Source organism: Thamnophis elegans, chromosome 2 (assembly GCF_009769535.1).
Source record: "Thamnophis elegans isolate rThaEle1 chromosome 2, rThaEle1.pri, whole genome shotgun sequence".
In the NCBI taxonomy this organism is placed as follows: Eukaryota; Metazoa; Chordata; class Lepidosauria; order Squamata; family Colubridae; genus Thamnophis; species Thamnophis elegans.
Window position 1 is genome coordinate 146064474 of NC_045542.1, and position 25784 is coordinate 146090257.

A 25784-nucleotide genomic window follows, 5' to 3' on the forward strand; every position below is an offset into this window, starting at 1 on the left:
GGCTGATCTTGGAAGCTAAGCAGGTTCCTACTGGTAATGGGTGAATATTAAAATTTGAGAGGTCATCACAAAATTCCAGGTTTAGAATGCCGACCAGTGTTCCTCAGACTTGGCAACTTTAAGATGTGTGGGTTTCAACTCCCAGAATTTCCTAGCCAACAAAGTCAATCCTTTGAAACAATGTTAATTGATTCATATTTTTCCCGTTCATTCGGTGTGCTGTGCTGCCAGACCAAAAAGTTTCCTGGCAGTTCACAGCCACCAAAGTATAGAAAACAAAAACAAAATGCATGTAAAGTAAAAAGAAATGTTACAATCAATGTAAGATAACTTCTGCTTTCCAAGGTCCAGCAAAATAATTCGGTTTTGATTGACCCTTTGAATGAACTATTGCTGGACTGATCTCCAGGGAGTATAGTTAGGTACCCAAATGGGCTGTCCTCGGCTCCTGCAGATGTCACCTCATGTGGCCTGTCACTTTCTTATCTCAGGATGGATTGTTTTCACCTCCATCCTGAGAAGATTCTGCAGGAAAACCTTTTATGAACATCTTCTGAGGTTGAAACCAGACACCCAAGACTGTAACAGCCATTTCTCTCCTTCTCTTCCTATCTGCTATTTCCATGTAAAATTACCACCTGGCCTGCTCTGTTTATTAAACAGTGTAATATGTTTCATCCTGAAGGCTGGCCAACCTTCAAGTGAGGGACGAAGCACAGCCACAACTCAAAAAAACCTTGGAGAATGTTGTGAATGTAGCCAACTCTGAGTTGCTCAACAAATGATAGCTTTAGGTCAATACATACGTTTGTTGATCACAGATAACAAGGAACACTGTTAAACTGCCTTGGGTGAAATCAAAGTGTCAGCATTCTTCAAACCAACCACTAAGCCTCTAATCCAATTAGGAAATAAAATAAAATAAAAGAGGGAGGATTCTTTCTGACAAATCCATGGAGGTTTCTAGCAACCATTGTGGTTGAGGTTGTTTTGAATTCTGTCAGACAAGCAGCTTTTTCTTGTCAATCTTCTTAATGCCTCTAATGCTTTTTTGTCCTCCCTCGCTTACACCTGTATTAATCCATAGACTCATGAAGTTGGAAGGGGCCTCAGAGCTCATCTGATCCAACCTTCCATTCAGTGCAATACTTGGTAATGCAATTTGGACCGTTTCTGTTTGAGGACTTGCAGGGAAGGAGAACATACCACTTCATGAGTTGATCTGTTCCACTGATTAACACCTCTTCCCATTCGATGATTCCTCCTAATATCTAACTTGATTATACTTTCCTCAAGTTTCATCTACTTGTCAACCTGCAAAATGACTTCAGCTGAAGCCATACTTACTTCTGCTTCGTTTCTTGGTTCCCATTCAAGGCGGAGGGGGGAGCAGGGGCCGGAGACTTAGGAATGCGGTGTCTCAGCCGGCTAGCCATAACATCATAACATCTACTGTAAGAACCAAGGTCATGTCAACGGACACCTGTTGAAGTTGAGCAGGAACCTACATCCTGACTAATTGGCCCATGTGACCTGAGAGGCAAAGGTGGGTGGGGAGGTTTCATTCTTTAAACTATCCCTAAGCGTGAGAATAATTCAGAGCTAGCTTCGCCTTTCTTAGTGCCAATATGATGTACTCAAAAAAAGATCTCTTGAACCTGAACAAAGTGTCAAAGTCCTGATCCCCTTGAGTTCATTACTCAGAATGATGACATTCCTAGTTGTGCCCTCTGGTCAACAAAGAACAAGTCTGTTCCCTCCTCTAGGAGGCTCGATGGCTCAAGAGTTAAAGACATTGAGCTTGACACTGGAGCTGACAGCCCAGGGTTCAAAACCCGAGTGCTCCAACTTCTGCCAACCTAGCAGTTTGAAAGCAAGCAAATGGGAATTGATAAATAAGTACCACTTTTTGGCTTTTTTGGCTGCTGCAGCACACTGCTGGCTCATATTTAACTGGTTGTCCACTAAGACTCCAAGATCCCTCTCACAATTACTGCTATTCAACCCAGATTCACCCAATCTATATGTGTACTTTTGGTTTTTCTTGCCTAAGACTTTACATTCAACACCCAAGTGCCCCAACTTCTGCCAACCTAGCAGTTTGAAAACAAGCAAATGTTAATTGATAAATAAGTACCACTTAAGAGGTGGGAAGATAACAACTTTCTGTGGGTCTCGGCATAGAGTCATGCTGGCCACATGACAACAGAAATGTCTTTGGACAACACTGTCTCATTCAGCTATGGAATGGAGATGAGCAACTGCCCCTTAGACTCGGATATGATTGGACAGGGGAAAAGGTTGAACATCACCAGGCTCAGGAAAAGATCCCTTTTGCTCCCAACTTGGTATCCATCACCAGCTTGATCTGGATCAGCTTTTGGGTATTTCCTGAGTAGAACCATTCAGTCATTCTCAGTTGCCACCTGTAGCCTGTAGGGATCTAATGAGAGATTTTGTTGAAGGCTTTGCTGAAGTCAAGGTACATTATGTTCTGTACAATTAAGATGGTAACTATCCAGGAGATAAGGTCTGCCTGGCCTAACTTGTTGTGACAAACCCATGCTGGCTCTTGTTAACTGTTGCATTCCTATCTCGGTACACAAACACACTTGTTTAATCATTCCTTCAAGGGCTTTGCCCGAGTGCAATGTCAACTGAGAAATCTGTACTCTCCTAGATCACCCTCCTTCTATTTTTAAAAGATAAAAACATTTGCTGTCCTCCAGCCTTCTAGGAACTCAGCAATTCTCACTCTATCATTATTAGTTTCAGTTTAAGATAACACAAATATAGATGCTTGATAATTGCAGCTGATGTTGTGAGTGAACATGACTAGATTCCTATGTGAGATTAGGTTGGAAAACTTGCTGGAACCTAAGTCTTTAAGGGAGATTGGAAGGTGAAGAGGGTTAAACTCTGTGTACGTGTATTATCTTTTTTTTGCAAGAATATGTCCAGGCACTTGCAACCATTTTAATAGCAAATGGTTTGGAGACAGTCTGTCTACTCAACTGTTAACATCCTAAGCCAGTAATGGCTAACCTTTTTGTCATTGTGTGCCAAAATTCCACGCCCGCATCCATAATACAATGTGTGCATGACCCACAGCGCACGTGTGTGTGACCCCCCCTGCACCCCGTTTTGGGTCTAGTAAGCCTCCCTGCAGCCTACTGGGAGCAAAAATGGGGTGTCCCGCGCTCCATACAAGTCCACCCCACCCCCCCACCCACCCCCCCGCACATGCAGATAGAAGAGAGAAATGAAGCTAAGGCCATTCAAAGGCATGGAGAAAGATGAAGATCAAAAGAAAACATTGCACCTCAAAAAGAAAGAAGCATTTGGAGTTTTTGGGGTATTCAAACATCTTGCCACTTGGACAGCTTTACCTGATAAAAGGCGTTTTTAAAACAGGTTTGCTAAAATTAATGCGATACAGAAGTCCAGATTTCAACAAGGCTTGGGGCTGCCTGATACAGCAGAGGGAGATTAAATGCAAATATTACAAGATCCAATCTGGGTCCACAAATTTATTTTCTACGAATATCATATTTAATATTTGCACCCACCTCCGCACCCCGATTCGGACAATGGCAGAAGCCAGGGATGAGTCAAGTCATGGCAGGGAGGCATCCGGCCAGCAGAGGGCGCCGTGCTCTCGTGGTTAACGAAAGGAGGTCCGCCCCCACCGCTCCGTCTGTCAATTACCGCCATTTTAGACGCAGCGCCGCCTGGTTGTCCCGGGCCGGAGGCGCTTCGGCTTCCCGGTCTGAATCGTTCACAGCTGCTGGGAAAAAGGAGGAGAGGCGAAGGTACCGGGTTTAGGCAGGGAACTGGATGGGGAACTCAGGGGAATTAGATTTGCCGGCTGGTTAAAAGGCTCCTTAGAGTCGCCAGCGGGGTGATCGTGGTCGCAGAAGCCAGGCTGGTTGGGGTGTGTTTATATGTGTGCAATGTAGTGGGAGATCGCTGGGAGCAAGTTGTGTGTGTGTGCGTGTCGAAGCTACGGTTGCTTATTTTGTGCATTGGTTGTGCATTAAACGTGGACTTTCCTCCAGGCGATGCACAAGGTGCTTCTTCTCTTTCGCCTTTTGCACACAACAGCCCGGTGAGGGAGATCGGTTGGCAAGAAAAAGGGCATCACACTGCACAAAGTGGACTTGGTGTCTCTGGATCCAAATCCAGCACTTTCATCGCTCCGCGCTCCCTGGCTTTCGCTGCTCTCGAGTTGCTTGCTGGCTTGGGGTGGGGTGGGGAGAAGGGCTGCTTTGTGCATTTCTCGGTTCTTTTGTCCGTCTTGTGCGGTTGCTTGTTTTTGAAGATGCTTAAACCTTTTGATAGGCTACCCAGAGCCCCTGGGCGGGCTTATATATTTATTAAAGGTATTCTAGAAGACCAAGATCCATGCATTAACACCAAGCCAAGTTTCCACACACACACACACATGCCTCTTATTATCTTCTAGAATCTGGAATGTTAGACATTCTTCCTTGCCTTGTGTGTCATCTGCATATTTTTATAGACATTCTCAATCATCAGTGATTCACTTAACAGCTGTGGCCAAGATTGTCCCAAAGGTCCTTTTTCCAAAAGGCAAGGTGAGTTTCCCCCCCCCCCCCTTGAAAACATTTCGCATCTGAAGGATTTGAAGAATTGAACTGAAGAAGCTTTTGGGATGAGAAGTGCAATGTTTTCAAAGGGAAAAAAACACCAAGAAAGTCCAGTTGCCTTTTGGAAGAAGAACCTTTGGGTCATCTGCAGTTGTAATCCTCATCCCCTGAACCTATTCATCCAAGGTATTAATAAAAAGGTTGAAGGTTGACATGAGCCCTCTGGCAGTCTGCTTGATATCCCTTTCCAGTGGAGGTACTCTCCAGATGCAATTATTCAGCCAATGAAGCCACCTATCTATCATCTATCTACCTAGCACATATTTGACCACTTTATTAATGAGAATATAATGATGTTATTTATAAAGATAAAGGCAGGATAATAAATAAATAATAGCTCTGTCAAAAAAGAAGAAAAGATTAGTTTGACAAACTAAGCTGGCTCTAGTTAATTTTTGCATTCCTATCCAAGTACTCGTCTGCTTCAAAACGTTGCCCAATATAGACATCAAGCATACAAATCTGTAATTTCCCAGATTCTCTTCTCCCCCACCTTTTTTTTTTGTTTGAGGACAGAAACATATGCTATCTTCCAGTTTCCCAGAATAGTTTTACAGGAGGTCACTAGAGCCACAGTTAGCAGTTCTGCTTAATTTCTGTATTCTAGGGAGTGATTCACCTGGTTCTGGAAAGCTTACATTTGTCAAATTAGCTCAGTGTTCTTCTAGCCTCCTCTTTAGTACCTTGAATTGTAACTCCTCCTTTCCACTTGTGGCCCAAGAATAGTGGCCAGTTAGGCCTTTGTTTTCTTTCTGAGATGTGAAATGTAAAAGATGAGGTAACAGGTTCTACCTTCCTACCATCACCTGTTTATTCCTTCTCCTAGCAACAGACTGACAGCCTCTTGGCCTTTCTCCCAAACTTCAGCACATCTTAAATTTAGCTATATTGAATTACTTCAAACAGTATTTGCTGACTGCTTTGCATCCTTTGGTTTTATGTCCTTCTTTCCATTTCCTATAAATGTATCTTTTAAAAAAAATGCCCACACAGATCTCTTTAGATGTCTGTCATTTTTTTCCCTTCTACTGTGGTAGTGTGCTAAATTCTGGTGCCATTTGTGGTTGTTAAATCAAGAATTACCTATACTTTGTGCTCCCGGGGATGTGTAGCCCTTGGAGATCTGTCTAGGGCCTCTTTTGTCAGGGCTGCTCATCCCCATATGAATTATTGGAAAGATGTAGTTATTGATGGGATTGAAGAGGATTGGCATCTTGTCTGTCACATCTTGGAAGACAATAAATAACCTGGCTGCTGGGTCATACCAATCTATACTGCAGCTTTGCTCCCTCTCATCAGAGAATTAGCTACCACCAGAATACACTGCTTCCATACAGGATTTTTCAGTTTACTGGGGCCCAAGCAGTGGTGGTATTTGGCCGGTTCGGATCGGTTTGGGCAAACTGGTGGTGTCGACATGTGGGTGGGCCTGCCCACCTGCCCTGGCTCTGTGCTGTCCTATTTAGCCATGTTTTCTAAACCGCATGCATGCATGCAAGCCACACGGGCAAGCAAAGCGCATGCACAGAAGGTTGCACGTATGCATGGAAGACGCGCACTCACATTTTCGGTGCATGGCGAACCGGTGGTAAAATTACGTGAAACCCACCTCCGGGCCCAAGTCCCTTCTGCCCTCTAAGACTTGCTTATGAACTGTAGATTAGCTTCTAGACTAGTGTGTTCTCAACCTTGGTGTTGAGAATGGGAGCTGAAGTCCAAACATCTTCAAGCCACCAAGGTTGAAAAACCCTGTAATCGAGAGCAAGAATCCTATACCAATTGCCGGGCTTTATTGGACATGAATATCTTAATTTCTTTTGCATTCTTAGGGGGAGTTTCCCTTGTTTAAAAATCCTCCTTTGGCATCTGAGTTTGATTGTTGGAATTGTAATACTACTACAAGACTAATGGGATTCATCAGCTGTGATATAATAAGTTATTTCGTCTCTTAATTTCTGGGCAGATAAAAAGTTTCCCTGGAATTCTTCCCGTTCTTCTGTCTAGCAAGATGGAACTTCCTCAGGTAGGTAGCTTTCAATAGGTCTTTATTTGGCCTTGTTTTGGAGAGGAAAACTGCCTAAGAGGGGAACACAGTGGCTGTCCTCCTTTTATCCTTTTTGCCTATGTGAGCAGATCAGAGGCTCTATGGACAATGGTCTTTTGGCTAAGAAAATTGATATGCGTATATTAACCCCAGATATTAAGTCTCATGACCCTCCCAACAAAAAGAGTATATTTTTATACACTCTGTGAGAGTATATAAAAAGAATGTATTGCCTTATTGCTTTAATAGAACAATAAATCCATGGCTTGAATATGACAATATGGAGTCTTGTTATTTTTTATTCAGCTATATGTACCCTGCAGATGTATTCCAGTGAAGTTTAATAGTGGGAATAATGCCAAAAGATAATAGACTTAACATTCACTAGAGGCTAGTCAATCATCCACTGGAGATGATTTCAATATGATTCCTGTACTGGAAAAGGATTGGCTGTATTTTTGTTACGAAGAGGTGAAACAGTTCAATTATTACAGCAAGAATTGTGGCCAGAAACTGACTGTGGAACGTATGTATGTATGTATGTATGTATGTATGTATGTATGTATGTATGATATGTATGTATGTATGTATGATATGTGTGTGGTGTGTGTGTGTGTGTGTATAAACTGCTCCTATGCAAGTTCCAATTCAAGCTAAATTGGAAGAAGAAGAATAAATTGTTAAAGGTTGAATGTGAAAAGAAGGAGTCAAAGGGAGAAAAAGAAAGAACGCAAACTGAATGTCAGAATAGATAGTCAAAATTCTAAGAAGAAAAGAAAAACCAAAGGGAAGAAAGAACAAAGATCTTAGAAGATTCTGTCCTTGAATGGGCACGCTAAGGACTCTTCATAAAGAGATAATAATTGGTTCATTGAAGGTCAGATAAAGGAATTCATTGAAATATTATGTACAGTAGGAATGTCAACATTCAAGATGTTCCCTGTTTTCCAAATCTCTAGTACTAGGAGACAAAGTTAAGTCAACATTGCACTCATTACCAAATTGGAAAGCTAGAGAAATATAGCAAGCTATCAAAGATAGGTAAAGATTCTTAATCAAACTGTTCCAGCATATCTGGACACAGTGGCCAAAGTCATGAAAGAAGTCAGTGTATGTATCAACACACAAAAGAAGAGACTTAATATAGTATGTAAACTACAGATAGTCCTTGCCTTATAACTATTCATTCAGTGACTGGTCAAACTTACAATGCCACTGAAAATCCTTTTTCACTTACAACTGTTGTGGAGATCCCCATGCCAATGTGATCATAATTTGGACACTTGGCAACTGGCATGTATTTATAATGGTTGCAGTGTCCTGGGATGGTGTGATCACTTTTTGCGACCTTCTGACACGCAAGGTCAATGGGGAAGCCAGTCTCACTTAACAACTGTGGAACAACTGCAGTGATTCACTTAACAGCTGTGGCAGGAAGGTTGTAAAATGGGCAAAAATCACTTAACAACTATGTTGCTTAGCAACATAAATTTTGAGTTCAATTGTTTGCATAAGTCAATACAGGTATCATATAATACCTATATACACTTAATTTCACATTCTAGCAAATAATAGGAATATTAGTGAATAAGCTTATTACTGCCGTGTTCACTTCATGTCAGTGACCCATTTTACAACCATCACAACTTATGACGATGAGGGGCAGGCTGCGTTGTGGTTATCAGTCAAGGACTACCTGGGCAATTGTGTAATTATATGATTTTTGTTGTTATTGTTATTTACTTGCTTCCACAGTTCTTCATTCTTAGTTCGTTCAATTGCAAAGTATAAACGTATATCCTGCCTGTATCAGGATAGAGCAAGACAAACAATCATTTGGCCTGAACTATATAAGCCCTAGTGCAAAGGTGTCAAACTCTACTTCATTAACAGCTGCATCAGGATGGTATTTGATCTCGGTGTGTGTGTGTGTGTGCGTGTGTGTGTATATGTGTAGGTGCGTGCTGTAGCCAGGGGGTGTGGCCAACTCAACATCAGTCATTGAGGCTCCATTTTCAGCCAGGATGGCCTCCTGCAACCCTCTGCCAGCCAAAATGGAGCTTAGGGAGGGCAGATACAGCCTCCCCGGGCTCCGTTTTTGTTGGCAGAGGGCTGCAGGAGGGTGTTGGGGCCGAAAACAGAGCCTGGGCAGGACATGGTCTCCCTGAGCTCTGTTTTTCCTGGCATAGCCAAAGTGGGCCGATCCTTTGCTGTTTCCAGGGTGGGTCCGTGGGCCAGATCTAAGCACCCGGATCCGGCCCGCAGGCCTTGAGTTTGACACCCCTGCCCTAAGGCTTAGCCTCACTTGCAGCTTTCATAATTTTGCAGAGCTTGGTAGTGACTTGTGATTGTGTTAAGGGTGGGAATAGAAGCTCTTCTGTTATGAAATAAAGATGCCATTACTTTGCGGTGTAGGTGGCATTCGAAGAGGTTGCTGTGCATTTCACAGAGCAGGAGTGGGCCTTGCTAAATGTCGGTGAAAAGGTCCTCTACAGGGATGTCATGAAGGAGAACTTTGAACATGTGATGTCACTGGGTGAGCCATCTTCTTGTTTTTTGTATTATTACAGAATTTATGAAATACCAGGAATTCTAGATGCATTCCTCTTTTAGAGAGGAATAGATAAACTAGTTACTGTCTCATGTTAATGTTTTCTGTAATTTCCAGGCATCCTTCTTGCTCTGAAAGAAAGCAAAATCGCGCCTTGTCTACTTTTGGTAACACCCTATTCTAGCTCTGTGACTTTTCGACAGGTAGGCATATTATATATGTGAGGCTGTAGTACCAGTGGTGGGATTCCATTTTTTTTACTACCAGTTCTGTGGGCATGGCTTGGTGGGCGTGGCAGGGGAAAGATACTGCAAAATCTCCATTCCCTTCCCACCCCACTAAACCTGCTTTCCAGCTCCGTTCTGTTCAGGGCAACAAAAGAAGATCAGCTGGAGGCTGGGAGGCATCAGGGGTGGGGCCAGCCTATTTGCCAGTTCTCCAAACTACTCAAAATTTCCGCTACCGGTTCTTCAGAACCTGTCAGAACTGGCTGAACGTCACCTCTGGGCTGTATTTGGGAGAACAAAAATACAAACACAAGATGTAGAAGAAAACACTCTGTCATTTGCTTTATTCGTGTGAAAAATGTTGAAATGTGCTCTTTTTGTAACAAAATACAGTTAACAAGGCTCAACAATCAGAAAAGGGAACACTAGAGGATGTTTTCCTTCCTTTGCACTAATTGGTTTTTGTTTTTTTTTAAATTGGCAATTTTGGCTGTGGCTGGTGGTTGACCCACATTTCTGGAATGTCAGAGGAGACAAAGTTAAAAGGTGCTGCTTTCTATGTAGCAGCAACTAGGACTACATAATGGGCTCCCCATTGATATTTAAGCTACCTCCCGGGTGACTTAAAGTGATTAAAAACAGCTTTTGGGGGGAAACTTTCAGTAAAATCACCCATGCCTCTTGTTGTTCTTCTTCTTCTTATTTTCTCCTAGCTTTGATCTTGTGTTTGCAATTTGTATGGTGAATTATTTAAATCCTGTAATTTTTTTAAAATTGTGGTTGCCAAGATTGTGACAGGATAAAAATAAATCAAATAAATAAATAATAGTTATCCACATATACTCTAATCGGAGCTATGTTTTCAGCTATGAAATCATAGCCTCGATTCTTGGTGCTGTTCAGTTTGTGGGGCAGGATGGGAAAAAAAGGAAAGAAAAGATATGGCAGCTGAACTACATTATTCAGTAGTGTTAAGAGCGTATTCATTTACCATATTTTAAGGAGTATAAAATGCATCTTTTTCAACCAAAAAGCGTGTGAAAATCTGCAACTTATGCACTGAATATAGCATTTTTGGCCTCCTGAAACCCCACCCCCTTTGCAAAAATGGCCATGCATAGCCTTTAAAGGCTTCCAGAGTGCTCCTGGGGGCTGGGGAGGCCCATTTTTCGCTCATTTTTGCCCCCGCAGCCCCCAGGAGCACTCTGGAAGCTGCCTAAAGGCTATGCACAGCCTTTTTTTTTTTTTTTTTTTACAAAAAACGGGCCCATTTTCGCGAAAAATGGGCTGTTTTGGGGAGGTCTGCAGAGTGCAAAAACTTTTTTTAAAAATTTGCCTCTTCAAAATCTTGGTGCGTCTCATACTCTGGTGCATCTTATACTCCAAAAATACGGTATTTTCCTTTCTCTAGTAATAGTCTAATATTAGAGGTGTGCAGCCTGAGACTGGAAGACTACAAGTACCCCAGTAGCCACATTTCAATTTTTAATATGGTATACAATAATATTAAATACATGATTGGGAATCGTGTGTATTAAATTTAGAACATATGTAAAGGAAATGCAGTCAAATAGAATCTTGGCTGCGCCACGGTGGTTTTTGATTTTTGTGGGTCCCAAATCACTCAAAGCCTCCAGCCCAGAAAAACTGGATCATACTCTGCTGTCAGTCATTATGAGCAGGAGAAAGATGCTGCCTTGACCACCCTACCCAGATGGTTTGGCAGATTCTTCCTTCAGTTCCTGGCCCTATTCCAAATTTCCATGTGTTTTCAGACTATGCCAGTGGTGGCTAAACCTTTTGCCATCGCATGCCAAAAGCAGGGGGAACGCGGGGTGGTGTTGTGCGTGCCCACACCCATAATCCTATGCGCCCCCCCCCACATGCATGTGACTCCACTGCGCATGCACGTGTGACACCCCCCAACCTCCACTTTTGGCACGCGATGGCATGGTAGACCCATTTTTTGCCCTCCCCAGACCTCCCCGCCCCCCTGGAGGCCGGAAATGGCCCATTTTCCAACTTCCAGTTTGCACGTTGGGCCGTTTTTCATCTTCTGGGGGCTTCGGGGAAGCCTCCTGAAGCCTCTGGAGGGTGAAAAATGGCCCAACACGCAAACTGGAAGTTTGGGAACGGACTTCCAGTTTGCCCATTGGCTGTTTTTCTCCCTCCAGATGCTTCAGGGAAGCCTCCGGAGGGAGAAAAACGGCCAAAAATCAAGGCCGAAATCAGCTGGCCAGCATGCGCATCCACACTGGAGTTGTCAGGGCAACGCCTCGCGTGCCCTTAGAAATGGCTCCGCATGCCACCTGTGGCACGTGTGCCATGGGTTTGCCATCATGGGACTAGGCAATATATGACTGTGAAGTTGCTAGAAGGGTCTGTCAGGAATTAAAGATGTTGCCTATTTCCAATAGGTCTCATTTGAAGAGGTGGCCATGCATTTCTCTGAGCAAGAGTGGGCCTTGCTGAATGTGAATGAAAGAGCCCTCTACAAGGATGTCATGCAGGAAAACTATAAGCATATATTATCCCTGGGTAAGTCTTATGCCTTCCGTTACCTCCGGTATTATTAAAACTTGGAATTTTATTTTATTTTTTAGATTGTGTCTTACATGGTTTACATAAACAACCAATCATGAACAAGACTATGAAGGACCAGGACATTTCAATTTTAATAAAGATCAGAACACGTAAAACATTGGTTTTTCCCGGTGGTAATTTGTTTTTTATTTATTATATTTTGGAACCATCCACCTTCATACTTGGGAGTGGCTGTGAAAGTTGGATTCAGGGAAGGAATGAGTGAAAGAAGATAATGCCTTTGAATTATGGTTTTTGGAAGCGATTTCTAAAAGCACATGGATTGATCAACAGCTGTTGATCAACTGTTAATCAAACAAAAGCCAGATGTTGATCTCTGGGAGCAAAGATCAACAAGGAAAAACTCACTTACTTAGACAGGCGATGTGAGGGATGAAAGGATAGACAGACAAGGGTGAAAAGAGAAGCAGAAAAGGAAGACATCAGGGAAAATAGACGATCAGGATCAAGAAGATTTTTGGATTAACTTTCAGATATTGCCAAAGGCAGGTTAAGATGCTGAGCATTCGGTCTTAGAATCACAAGGAGTCAATAATCTTGCTTTGACGGCACCTAACTAACTTTATTAAAGGAAATGCTTTCATATCACTTTATATGTCCTTCCTGATCTTTTATAGGTCAACTGCAAAGTTTATTGATATCCCTCAGCAATCCCTAATAAAGTATGCTGTTTGTAAAGCCAGCTAAAATTGGTGTGTCCCGATTACAGCTACCGTAGTCCTCGACTTACAACCATTTGTTGAACAACCGTTCAAAGTTAAAAATGGCACTGAAAAACGTAAGACCAATTCTCACCCTTACGACCACTGCAGCAACCCCCGCAGTCATGTGATCAGACTTCGGGTGCTTGGGAACTAGCGTGCATTTATGATGGTTTCAACATCCCGGTATCCTGGAATTCTCATTTGCGACCTTCCTAGAGAGCTTCTGACAAGCAAAATCGATGGGGGAAGCCAGATGTCAAAGTTCCCGACTAATGAACCCAACCAATTCAGCACGCCGAGACTTTCAACTTTCTCAAAGAACTGTTTTATTGAGTACATCATTTCAGCACGGATAAAAATAAAGCCAGCTCTAAATATTTCCCGTTGTTTCTGTATAATTAAAGAGTAGATAATTCCCTCCCTCAGTGTCACAGGTCAAAGTGTCCAATTAGTCTATGGAGATTCTCAGTTATCCAGGTCCCTGGTTGTCCCAAAGGTGCTTTTTTCAAGAGGCAACTGGACTTTGGGGGTTTTCTTTTGAAGGCGTTTCGCCTCTCATTCAAGAAGCTTCTTCAGCTGTGACTGGATGGCATGGAATGGAAGGATTGATACTCCTTGCAGACAGCTGGTCATTTGCATCCTTTCAGAGGGTCGTTAAGGTCACCTGGAGGTTTATCTGTGTCTTCAGAGTCACCTGAGTGGTGCAAATGGAGGTGGAGCCACCTTTTTGAACTGTTGAAAGGACTGTGCTGTAGATTGGAGAGACATGATGTTCTGCTGAATCTAGTCCTGTTTGTTCTCCTATGTTGTGCCATGCATTCATGAAGTAGTTGTTTTGTTTCCCCAATGGGCCTTCATCAAATCTCAAAAAAAAAAAAACCTACAGAAGCTCCTCTGTAACAAGACAATGGCGAGAACAATAAACAAATCAACGTTATCATTCCGTACGTTGCAGGCATATCGGAAGGAGGATCTGCAGTCAACACAACATATGTGCACACTTCAACCCCCAAAATACACTAGGGCAGAAACCTGTCCACCCCAAGAATAAAAGACCTAGACAGAAACTGAGCAACGTGGTACATTGCAGTGAGCCATGTGCAGATCTGTACATTGGGGAAACAAAACAACCACTTCATAAACACATGGCACAACATAGGAGAACAAACCCATCAGCACTAGATTCAGCAGCCCATCTGCATTTAAAAGACACAGGCCACTCTTTTGAAGACTACAAAGTCTTCATATTTTAGACAGAGAGGATCGCTGGTTGGAAGTGGGCTAAAGAGGCCATCTATGTCAAAATTGAACAGCCTTCTCTCAACAGAGGGGGAGGGATACAACATCATCTATCTCCAATCTACAGCACAGTCCTTTCAACAGTTCCAAGAAGGTTCCATACTCATTTGCACCACTCAGGTGACCTGATGACTCAGATAAACCTCCAGGTGACCTTAAAGACCTGCTAAAAGAATTAAAATGACCAGCTATCTGCAAGGAGTATAAATCCGTCCATTCCCCACCATCCAGTCAGAGCTGAAGGAGCTTCTTGGATGAGAAGCAAAACCTCTTCAAAGAAAAACCAGAAAGTCCAGTTGCCTCTTTAAAAAAGCATCTTTGGGACATTGTCCAATTGGGTGTTCTGGCTTCTCTTTGGCAACTCCCTTCGGTCTCTGGCCAACACCTATTGAGAGACGACTTGGGTTCCCACGGAATGGTCTGTTGTTGCTATCTGGTCTGAAATTCCAGACCTCCCCCAATGTGTGGCAAGCTGAGAAACGGAAAGATGGCTGCGAGAGGCCTGATACATTTCAAAGTTTGCTTAACTTCATTTAACAACAGCATGGCTCACTTAACAACCATTTTGATTTGCTTAACAATCATGGTGAAAAAAAGTCATAAAATTGGGCATGATTCACTTAAGAACTGCCTTGCTTAGCAATGGGAATTCTGGGCTCAATTAGCTCTAATGTTCCCCCTACTTCCTTTACGTATTTTGTACTCTGTTTCCAGGACGTGTTTATTTGAATGTTTATTTTATTTATATGCTGCCCTTTTCCCCCGAAGGGGACTCAGGGCGGCTCACAGTGAGTTCCTGCTGGTTTCCCATTTAGGGGATGATTGGTCTCAGTCCTGCTTCATTCAGCAATATGACTGCTTTGCATGCCTTCAGAGTTTGTTCGTTAGCATGCCATCTGTTTTGCGCACAGGGGAAATCCTTTCCCATGGCAGTTAGTGGCCACTGATCTGAAAAAAGAGTACAAGAGCTGGGTATTACACTGCCAAAGTAGACTGGCTGTTTCTGCCTGCCTCTGAACAGGCTTCCCAATGGCTCAGCCTGGCATGGCCACCCTTACAGAGCAAAGGGACGGGCTCTGGAGGTCGAACTTTCAGGAATATTGGAAGAACCAGTCCTTGACAAAACATATTCCTGTTGTTGTTGTTAGTTGCAAAGTCGTGTCGACCCATCGCGACCCCGTGGACAACATTCCTCCAGGCCTTCCTGTCCTCTACCATCTTCTGGAGTCCATTTAAGCTCACGCCGGCTGCTTCAGTGACTCCATCCAGCCACCTCATTCTCTGTCGTCCCCTTCTTCTTTTGCCCCCAATTGTTCCCAGCATTAGGCTCTTCTCCCGTGAGTCAGTCCTTCTCATTAGGTGGCCAAAGTATTTGAGTTTCCTCTTCAGGATCTGGCCTTCTAAAGAGCAGTCAGGGTTGATCTCCTCTAGGACTGACTGGTTTGATTGCCTTGCAGTCCAAGGGACTCGCAGGAGTCTTCTCCAGCACCAGAGTTCAAAGGCCTCCATTCTTTGGCCTTTCTTATGGCTTTTCTTATTCCTGGTGAGGCATGGCTAAAATAGTCCGAAATAGTAATTACATTTTTACTTTCTACATTCTGTCTTTATGCATATAATGATTTGTTTGGGGAGCGGGGGGGAGAGAAACATGCATATAGGAAAGGTATAGTTAAAAGTGCATTTTTATTCATTGTAGGAGCTATCTGTGTATGTATGAAAGGGGACAGTAGCATCATTTCTGTGCTATACTGTACATTACATATAGGTAGTCCTCAAGTTGTAACCACAGTAGGGCCGGCCCAACAGGGTCATAACTCATGATGGTTGTAAATCAGGTGGCCCACATGATCGATCCAATTTTATGATCTTTTTTGTGGCAGTCATTAAGTGAATACCACCATTGTGAAGCAACTACATGGTTGTTAAGTGAAGCCAGGGTTTGTTATGGGTCAGTTTTACTGAAAGTTAAAATGGGGTAATGTGATTGTGAGACCCTGCAAATGTCCATATATGCAGCCTGGTTATCGAGCGCCCAAAATGCACTCGTCCACCCACCCCAATTAGGTCCATTGTAACTTCTAATAGTCACTAAGTGGCCAGTTGTAATTTGAAGACTACCTGTATACGACAGCTGAATACGTATCTAGTGGCACCTCAGTTCTAGATACCTCTGGTAGTTGTTTCATTAAACAACATGGAGAAAAAATACTACTTTATAGGATACCACAGGGTATCTCACTTGAGTAACATCCTTATTAAAATTAAACTAACATGACACAGAAGAATGTGCAAGTTTTTGACTGCCTCGTGAACTTTATAAATAGCAGGGCGTGGAAAAAAGCAAGAAAGAGTAAACATTAGGCCAGTTCTTTAGTCATTTAAGTTCAAAACTCCAGCTTAGTTTCCAAATGGAGATTGTAGTCAGAACATTTCATGGAGAAAGAAAGTAGTTGCATCTCCCAACTCTGAAAACCCCAAAGCAGTAAGACTCCACTCCATCATCTTCCACGCAAGCAATGCTCATGGGAGTCTGGCAGGAAGCAAATGTAAAGAAACATTTATATTAGCAACTAGCAACAAAGCCGGGAATATTGGCAATTTGATTAGATTAAAAAGTAAGTTAAACCAAACTGTGGATGAGGATGGACCTTCTGACTGTACAATCCTCTTAAAACTGTAGGAAGCCTTTGATGCCAGACTCCATCCTGGTGGCCTACTTCAGCATTCCCTAAGACATATAAAAAATAGTAGTTATTCAAGAAAAAAAATTATTAAATCCATTATTGGGAAGTACCCTAATTAAGAACAATTAACATATCAGAAGAATTTGCAAGCTTTCATCACCAGGTGGTCCTCGATTTACAATCATTCATTTAGTGACAGTTCAGAGTTACAACGGCACTGAAAAACATGACTATAATCAGTCCTCACACCTGTAACCGACACAGCATTCCAACAGTCACGTGGTCAACACGTGGTTCCTTGCTATCTCGCATGTATCTAAAGTGGTCACAATCATGTGGTCATCAATTTATGATCTTCCCAGCCGGCTTCCAGTAAACAAAGTCAATAGGACAAGCCAGATTCGCTTAAAGTCCACATGATTCACTTAACAGCTGCAGTAATTCACTTAACATCCCCGGCAAAAAAAAGGTAAAACTCATTTTACCTTTTTTGACTCCTTTAACAACCATCTTGTTTAACAACATAAATCCTGATCTCCATCGTGGTTGTAAGTCAAGGACTATCTGCATGTACAATATCAAACCTTTTCTTGTGGTGTCTTTGGACCCAAGATGACCTATCGAAGTCTTCCTGCCTTGTTTTATGGGAGAGCTTCTTTTGTAGAAATGGGAAAACTCTGGATTTTGGTTCCTGTTTGGTTTGCAAGTGCGCAGGGGTGGGCTTCAAAAATTTCAGCAACGGGTTCTCCGACTGGTTGCTGGGTGGGCATGGCCATGGTGGGCATGGCCTTGTCAGCCTTCTGCACCATGGGGTCGGGGGGAGGGCATTTTTCCCTTCCCCAGGCTCCAGAGGCTTTCCTCGAGCCTCTGGGAGGGTGAAAACTGCTTCCCACAGGCTCTGGAGGCCCTCCGGAGGCTGGAAACGGGCCTGTTGCTGGCCTTCTGGAGCCTCCGCACAGGCCCTGCACTTACCTCACATCCAAAATGGGCCATGTGTAGACTCCTGGGAGGGTGTGAGAGTGGGAGGCAGGGTGGGCGGGGCCAGCCAAAGGTGGGATTTGGAGGTTCTCCAAACCGGCCATAACCTTAGCTATGGGTTCTCACAAACCCTGAAATGGGGTAGGAATTCTTTTGACCCATAAAGCTGGCCCGTTGGGCTTCGCACACGGTCTAAAAGTCCAAAAACTTTCTTTGCAGGAGATATTTCTCAACCAGGAAGCCCCATCAACACGACATCATTTGGAAGATTGGTAGATCATTTACAAGCCACGGAGTCCCCGAACTCTGACCTTTGTTACCTCAGAGAGGAATGCCAAGAGGAGAAGCAGATCGTGCAGGGGAGCTTTGATGAACCTGTTCCCTTAAGAAGAAGCACCCAAGCTGTGGAAGGCCCTCCGCCTGAGGTGGGAGAAAGAAAGGATTCTTGCCCCAAATGTGGGAAAACTTTCTGTCACAAATCGGCACTCACTGCTCATCTGAGAATCCACACTGGAGAAAAGCCGTACCACTGCCAGGAGTGCGGGAAAAGCTTTAACCAGAGCTCGGCCCTCACTCAACACCAGAGGATCCACACCGGAGAGAAGCCCTACGCTTGCCTCAGTTGCAGCAAAAGATTCAGCCAAAGCTCTGCTCTGACCCAGCATCAGAGGATTCACACCGGGGAGCGGGCATACACCTGCCTGGACTGCGGGAAGAGCTTCATCTACCAATCAGCTCTGATTCGGCATAGGCGAATCCACACGGGAGAGAAATGCTACACGTGTCCTGATTGTGGGAAAGGTTTCAACCAAAGCTCCAACCTTATTACGCACCGGAAAATTCATAAAGGCATGGAAGGTTGGTGAACAGCCTCCCTGAGAGCGTCGTCCTTCTTCTGAATGCAACTTCTGAAGGCTGGCCGTTCCCCTGGTTGATTGTTCCAGTTTAGGAGTGGTATTCATTTACTTTCCCTACCGGTTCGCAAATGTGAGCGTGCACGGTCACATCCATGCAAGCTCTCGGCCTTCTGTGCATGCGCTTTGATCACATGCATGGCGTGCACACATGTGCGTGGCTTGAAAATGTGCCTAAATAGGATAGAGCTGAGGTGGGTGGGCAGACCCACCCATGATTTCCACTACCATTTCAGGCAAACCGGTCCGAACCGGCTGAATATGACCTCTGTTCTATTTGTAGAAGATCTTGCCTTCAGCAGTTGTGGGTTCAGTGGAGATGTTAAAGAAGACATTGGACAGCCATTTGTCTAAACTGGTATAGGGCAGTGATGGCGAACCTTTTTCTTACGGCATGCCAAAATTGCGTGCATGCGCGCTATCATGTGTGCGTGCGTGCCAACAACAATTAAATCCTTCCCACCCACCTGCGTATGTGTGCACAACCCCCACACACATGCGCGCACGGCTCCTCCCCAGGCTCCGGAAGCATTTCTGAAGCCTGGGGAGGGCAAAACCGGCCTCCCCCTAGTCCCCTGGAGGCCCTCCGGAAGCCAGAAATGGATCGTTTCCGAACTTCCGGTTGACCCATTGGGGCCGTTTTTTGCCCTCAGGAAAGCCTCCAGAGGCTGGGGAGGGCAAAAAACCCACCCCCAATGGGTCAACCGGAAGTTCAGAAATGATCCGTTTCTGGCTTCCAGAGGGCCTCCGGGGGACTAGGAGAGGCCGTTTTTGCCCTCCCCAGGCTTCAGGAAAGCATCCGGAGGCTGGAGAGGCCGAAAAACAGGCCCAACGGGCCAACCAGAAGTTTGTTCCCAGTCTAAACATCTGGTTGGCTCTGTGACCAATCATAATTTTTAAAATCTATATGCTGCCCGATTTGCAATGACACTGAATGACTATTGTTATTATTGCTCTTTTTTTATCTTGTTTGATTAAGTGACTCTCAGCCTTTCCTCTAAATATTGAAGATTCTGGCTGATCTAATTAAATCAATGCGATTTATATGCCATTTATCCTCTAATTTGCTCCTTACTACAGAACCCATCAAATGGTATGGTAATAGCAATATGCATTTAATATATTTGACTTCAAGTATCCAGAGCATTCTCCCTCCCCCAAAAAAATTTCAGTTAATTTTTTATTTATTTAGAAGATTTACATAGTGACCAAGTTGTGTAGTTATGATTCCAAGCAATATACATCAAATCCAAACAGAAAACAAAAATTACAACTAAGAAACCTTACAGAGTCAAAATAAATTAAATCCTGTAACCAATACAATAGAAATAAAATGGACTTCTTGGTTGTATGAAAGATTTTCAGAAGACTTACATCAATAGTGGATAATGTAATAGCAATAGCACTTAGATTTATATATCGCTTCACAGTGCTTTACAGCCCTCTCTAAGCAGTTTATAGAGTCAGCATATTGCCCCAACAATCCTGCTCCTCATTTTATCCATCTCGGAAGGATGGGAGGCTGAGTCAACCTTGAGCTTGGTGAGATTCGATCTGCCAAATTGCAGTCAGCCAGCAGTCAGCAGAAGTAGCCTGCAGTACTGCACTCTAACCATTGTGCCACCGCAGTTAGAATATTCTAAAAAAGATGTTGAGACTCTAGAAAAAGTGCAGAGAAGAGCAAAAAAGATGATTAGTGGACTGGAGTCTGAAACATACAAAAAAAACGGTTGCAGGAACTGGGCATGGCTAATCTAGTGAAGAGAAGGATCAGGGGAGACATGATAGCAGTGATCCAATATCTCAGGGGTTGCCACAAAGAAGAGGGAATCAAACTATTCTCCAAAGCACCTGAGGGTAGAACAAGAAGCAATGGGTGGAAGCTAATCAAGGAGAGAAGCAACTTAGAACTGAGGAGAAATTTCCTGACAGTTAGAACAATCAACCAACAATGGAACAGCTTTGCCTTCGGAAGTTGTGGGAGCTTCATCACTGGATGCTTTCAAGGGGAGATTGAACTGCCATTTGTTGGCGATGGTGTAGGGTCTCCTGCTTGAGTGGGGGGGGGGGTGTTGTTGCCCTAGGAGACCTTTAAGCTCCCTTCAAACTCTGTTAATCTGTTCTCTTCAGGGTCTCATTCAGTTGAGTTTTTCACCAGTTTCTTGAGATTGAACCCAAAATGTGTCCTCAGTCACTGAGAAGTGATTCTCACAATGAGCTGCTTATTGCTTATATTTGCAGTTTCTGTATGACATTATACTTACTAGCTTTTTATTTTGTCCCTTTATCCTGAAGGTAATGAAACAGCATATGGGAATGACAAAAAGAGTTCTGAGCTGGAAAATCGTGTGCACTTAGAACCACATAGCAACACTTATATGACGTTCCAGCAAGATTGTCCTCAGAGTTCTCCATTGGAAAAATGCCTTTTGGACTGGAAAATTTCCAAGCGAAACCCTTCCGACCAGGCGCAGGCAGCACCTGTGCCTAGCACGGGAAGTTTGATATCCCAGAAGGACACTGTGAGAAAAGTAGGCATTCCTAGGGTGAAACGGCCACTTATCTGTCACGTCTGTGGAAAGAACTTCAGATACAGCTCCCATCTGGTCAACCACCAGCGGATCCATACGGGAGAGAAACCTTATCACTGCACAGACTGTGGGAAAAACTTCATTCAGAACTCAGCGCTCAAAAGGCACCAAAGGAGTCACCGAGGTGACAGGCCCTATCGGTGTCCAGATTGTGGGAAAAGCTTTAGTCGGAATGCCCATTTGGCGAAACACCAAGGGATTCACACCGGCTTAAAACCTTACGAGTGCCTGGACTGTGGGAAGAAATTCAGTGTGAAGATGAACCTGGTGATTCACCAGCGAATTCACACAGGAGAAAAACCCTACATGTGCTTGGAATGTGGGAAAAGCTTTAGCCAAAGGGCTCATTTCATTATCCACCGGAGAATTCACACGGGAGAGAAACCTTACGAATGCCCCGACTGTGGGAGAGCCTTCCGTGTGAGCTCACACTTGGTCACACACCAGAAGATCCATATGGCAAAGACTTCTTTCATATGTCCTGACTGTGGGAAAAGTTTTAACGGGGGCAAACAGTTCGTTCAGCATAAGAGGTGTCACGCCACTGGAGAAAACAGTCCCCTGCCAAATTCGGGGGTAACTATTAAGAGTGAACCCTGAATTTCCTTATTAGAAGTGAATTCCTGGTTCAAACACCCCTGAGGTTAAAGAGGGAATTTCTATATGAGGGAATCAAAGGAGGCAAAACGTCTCCCAGCTGTCTCTTCTGATGGCCAATTATGAGCCTTTTTCTGCGCATAGAGCTGGGTTCAAGGCAGCTGATTCAGAGAGGACCTTTTCTCAACTTTTAAACTGTTGGGGCAGTAGAGTTGAGAGCCAAATACAATACTGGCTTGGGTGCAGAAAGACCTGATTTCAGCCATAGGATCTCATTACACAAACTAACCTTATTCAGAAAATTGAGAATAGTTGAAGTGGAGAAAAAAGCTTGTGTTTACTGTCTTTGAATCCTTTAGCTCAAGAACGGAGTGCCACAAATAAGATACTATTCCCAGAAGAGATCCACCCAGTAGAATCATCAGACATCTCCATTGCTTCTGAACACATCCAGGGTAGCAAGGAAAGGACAGAGGAACTAGGAAGAGCTTGGTTTCCTGAGAGGACAGTTCTTATGGGTGCACTGGCTGCTAGCTTTGGAGAACAGAAGGCACTTCTTATGGCATCCACCAACTGAGCCTTTGCTTTGAATCAAAGAAGGGTGAATTTTTGAAACGCCACTGAGGCTGGCCAAGATATTCTATTTTTTGAAGTGACTAACAAGGTGTCTGGCCCTCATTCTGTTTACACCACCCCAGCTACTTTCGTAGCTGGATTTTATTTCAGCTTGGGCAATTAGACATCTTTTTGTGCTAGGCCACTAAGTGGCAGTCTAGCTTAGGGGGCCCGAGGAGAATGTGGGGAGGAGGGCTGCTTGCTGCCCGAATGTGTAGAATCGGTGCAATGATGATGTGTTCTGACCTAGGCTTCACAAAATCATGAAGCAGACTCCTTGTCCCAACAAAACCCCTTTTTATTAAGTTAATGTGAATTCCTCTCATTCACATCCAGAAAAGTCCTGGCAACCAGTCTTTCAAGGGTGAATTTACAACCATAGACCTTTTCAGGCTTGGAGAGCTGCCAGGCCGATATCTTCGAAATGCAATGCTGTATAAGAAAATGCTTGGCAAGGAGTCTCTGAGAGTCACCAACAAATATTAACACTAATGAACTGAAATAATTATCTCCTGCAAACTCCCCTCCCCTCTTTATTCCCTATGGGAGGGGCCATTCACCATCCACCTGTGCCTTTACTCCCGAGTCGGTCCTTGTTCCTTAACTTTCCCTTCTCCTGGCAGCTCTGCGCATGCACACATTGGGATCAGGCTCCAGCTGTTCTTCTGCCCCACTGATCTCTGACTCCGAAGGCAGCTGGGAAATGTTGGATGGCCCTGGCTCTCTCTCTCTGCTTCCGACACAGAGCCCTCATCAGAACCTTCCCCAGACTCCAGGACTGGCCCATGTTCTTCCCCAACCTCCTCACTGTCTGAGTCTGCCACCAGCTCCACTGGCTGCTGGCAGGTCACAACATGATGTTACCTAGTTGGGTAATGAAACATCTGCAAGAAAACAGCCAAGCTCATAGACCACTCAAGGATCCAGTCTGTAGAATGCGTCTTCTGAGACAGTCTGCCAAGCCTCGACTTTCCAGGTGCACAGCCAGAGGCACCCCAAAACCTAGCATATGCTTTCCACCTCCAAAATTTGCCAGCAGATTGCAACTGTTAGTGTAACAGAAAGGGGAAACAATATGTAACTAATTTAATGTAATTGTAATTACATATAAACTGCATTCAATCGTATTTAACTATTGTCCTTGCCTAACTGTTGTCTTTTGGGTGTGGACTCTGAACTGCAACCACGAAGCCAAGCACAAGCATTGTGAAAAGGTGTGTCTCTCTGCTGTACCTAATAGTTGTGCAGATCCTACTTTAATGTAATTATGACATTAAATGAAGTTATTTCTGTCTCACGAATTGGATTCAGAAGTCTGTTCTGAGGAGGGAAAAGCCAAATTCTGCCTCTTTCATTAGCATGACTTTCTGTTTTGTCTTTATTGTCAGCAAGAAAAGTACCAGTAGCTTCTATACTTGTGATAAAAGCTAATTTGGAGCTAATTTGGCTAACATTTAACCTTATTAGAGGCTCTATTCCCAAATCCAAAATGTTGTTTTTGAACTTTTACTGTATTTTTAATGTGTTGTAGGAGGTGGGTTTTTTTTGCCATTCAGGAAACTGTTGAGAGAATAGAATTTTGTAAATACAGTTCTGTGAAAAAGATCCTTTTCAGATCCTCCCCCAACCCCAATTTTTGCATATCTTTCAAAATGTATTTGTCAGAACTTCATGTGGGTCTTGTTGATATATAAAAGGAATCGGAGTGGACAAATAACACCAACGTTTGGTGTTTATTTCAATGATTTCATAGCCGTCTCTCATGCAGTGTACAACTTTGTGCAGTTCAGTCAATGAAATTAAAGGGCCAGCGGTGTGAGTATTTTATTAAACAACCAGGACTGACATGGGCCATATCTGCGCTATAGGACACTCTCAAGCTTTGGATCTCCTCATTGTAAAGATGTCACCTCAAAGGTTCGACAAGTATTACTATGATAGAAGAGAATATTTGTAGCTCAGATTTGAACTGTGGGGTCCTTGGTGCCCTTTAAGCTTTGTTTTTTTCTTCTTCTTGCCAATCTGTCATTACCAAATTCGGCAACAAGTGCACTGATAATATTACCTAATTTGGCAATGAAAATAACCAAGCTCAGAGAATACCAAGGGCCCCACACCCCATGCCTTGCTAAAAAGAAATCATGAAGACTTCTGTTGCTGGCTATCAGTCTGGAAAATCTTATAAAACTATTTCCAAAGCCTTAGCCCTTCCCCAGTCCACAATCAGAGCTGATGAAATGACTGAGACAATAGTCACTCGTATTGAGAATGGCTGTCCTGCCAACACATAGTCCTCAACAACCACAACTGGGATGGGATTTTGTTGCTAAATTATTCATTGCTGATTTCTGTGGTCATTAAGCAAAATCTGACATCTTCCATTGACATAAATTGTTGGAATCCAGCTGGGAAGGTAACAAATAGTGATCATGTCATTCCAGGATGCTGCAAATGTCATAATTGCACGTTGATTGGCAAGTATCTGAATTTTGATCATGTGATCGCAGGGATGCTGCATTGGTCATAAGTGTGAGGGCTGATTGTAAGTCATTTTTTGACACCATTATAATTCTGGTCGCTAAAATGAATGTTGTAAGAGTATCAAGTCAAGGACTATCTGTATAAAATGGCATAGCAGTTTTGTAAATATTTAAGGTAACACAGTTCAGATGAAAATATCAATCATTAATTCAAGAACATACAGCTGGAATACTTGAGTTATACTAACCATAAAAAGCAGTGGGGAAGTGAATTTGTCAAAGAGAGGAAAAAAAGCAAACTTAAAAAACTTTTTAAATCATCCTTTATTATCTGGCAAGGAAAAGATTAAGAAAAGGCTTATTTAATAGTAATAGTTTTTAGCATTTGTGAACCAGTTCCAGCAGGGTATCCAGCAGGCATCACTAATGCAAAAATCTAAGGAAGCCTAACCAGTTCTGATTTAATATATCCTAAATGTTCGTCAAAATAGGTGACTTGTTTGTGGTTGCAGAAAACAAGATATGCAAGAAGGGAAAGTCCATGTTTCTGTAAAGGATGCGTACTCCTCTGACTGAATTTGGTTTCGTCTAGCATTCCAAGCCTAGACTATTTCAATTTCTTACTTTCAGCTTTTACACCTGAGTGTGGTTTACAGCTGCATCATTGCTGTAGATCTGTGATGGCAAACCTATGGCATGCATGCCAGAGGTGGCACGCAGAGCTCTCTCTGTGGGCACGTGCACTGTTGCCAGCTGCACTTCTGGTTTCTGGCATGCACATGTACACCGGCCAGCTGAGCTTCGTGGGCATCAGAAAACGGCCTGA

At 43.5% G+C, this 25784-nt stretch overlaps 1 protein-coding gene and 1 long non-coding RNA gene across 3 annotated transcripts; one reads left to right on the plus strand and one right to left on the minus strand.

The window, feature by feature from the left end:
• Positions 1–3705: 3705 nt before the first annotated feature.
• Positions 3706–22786, plus strand: LOC116502972 (zinc finger protein 883-like). Its single transcript, XM_032209044.1, has 7 exons — positions 3706–3812; positions 6634–6693; positions 9130–9250; positions 9383–9468; positions 11910–12030; positions 17981–18619; positions 20971–22786. The coding sequence occupies exons 2-7, from the start codon at positions 6679–6681 to the stop codon at positions 21864–21866; spliced, it is 1878 nt and encodes a 625-aa protein (XP_032064935.1). The 5' UTR covers positions 3706–3812; positions 6634–6678; the 3' UTR covers positions 21867–22786.
• Positions 16451–18011, minus strand: LOC116502998. 2 transcript variants are annotated; one of them, XR_004254640.1, is made up of 2 exons: positions 17756–18011; positions 16451–16827 (listed from the first exon to the last, which is right to left on the minus strand). It is a non-coding gene; the product is annotated as an uncharacterized LOC116502998 (long non-coding RNA). The 2 variants fall into 2 exon arrangements; XR_004254639.1 differs by lacking the exon at positions 17756–18011 and adding an exon at positions 17368–17569.
• Positions 22787–25784: the final 2998 nt, after the last annotated feature.

Coding starts and splice junctions, on each gene's coding strand:
- LOC116502972 (XM_032209044.1), top strand. Junction 9,469..11,909: donor GCTCTGTGACTTTTCGACAG/GTAGGCATATTA, acceptor TATTTCCAATAG/GTCTCATTTGAAGAGGTGGC. Junction 12,031..17,980: donor TAAGCATATATTATCCCTGG/GTAAGTCTTATG, acceptor CTTTCTTTGCAG/GAGATATTTCTCAACCAGGA.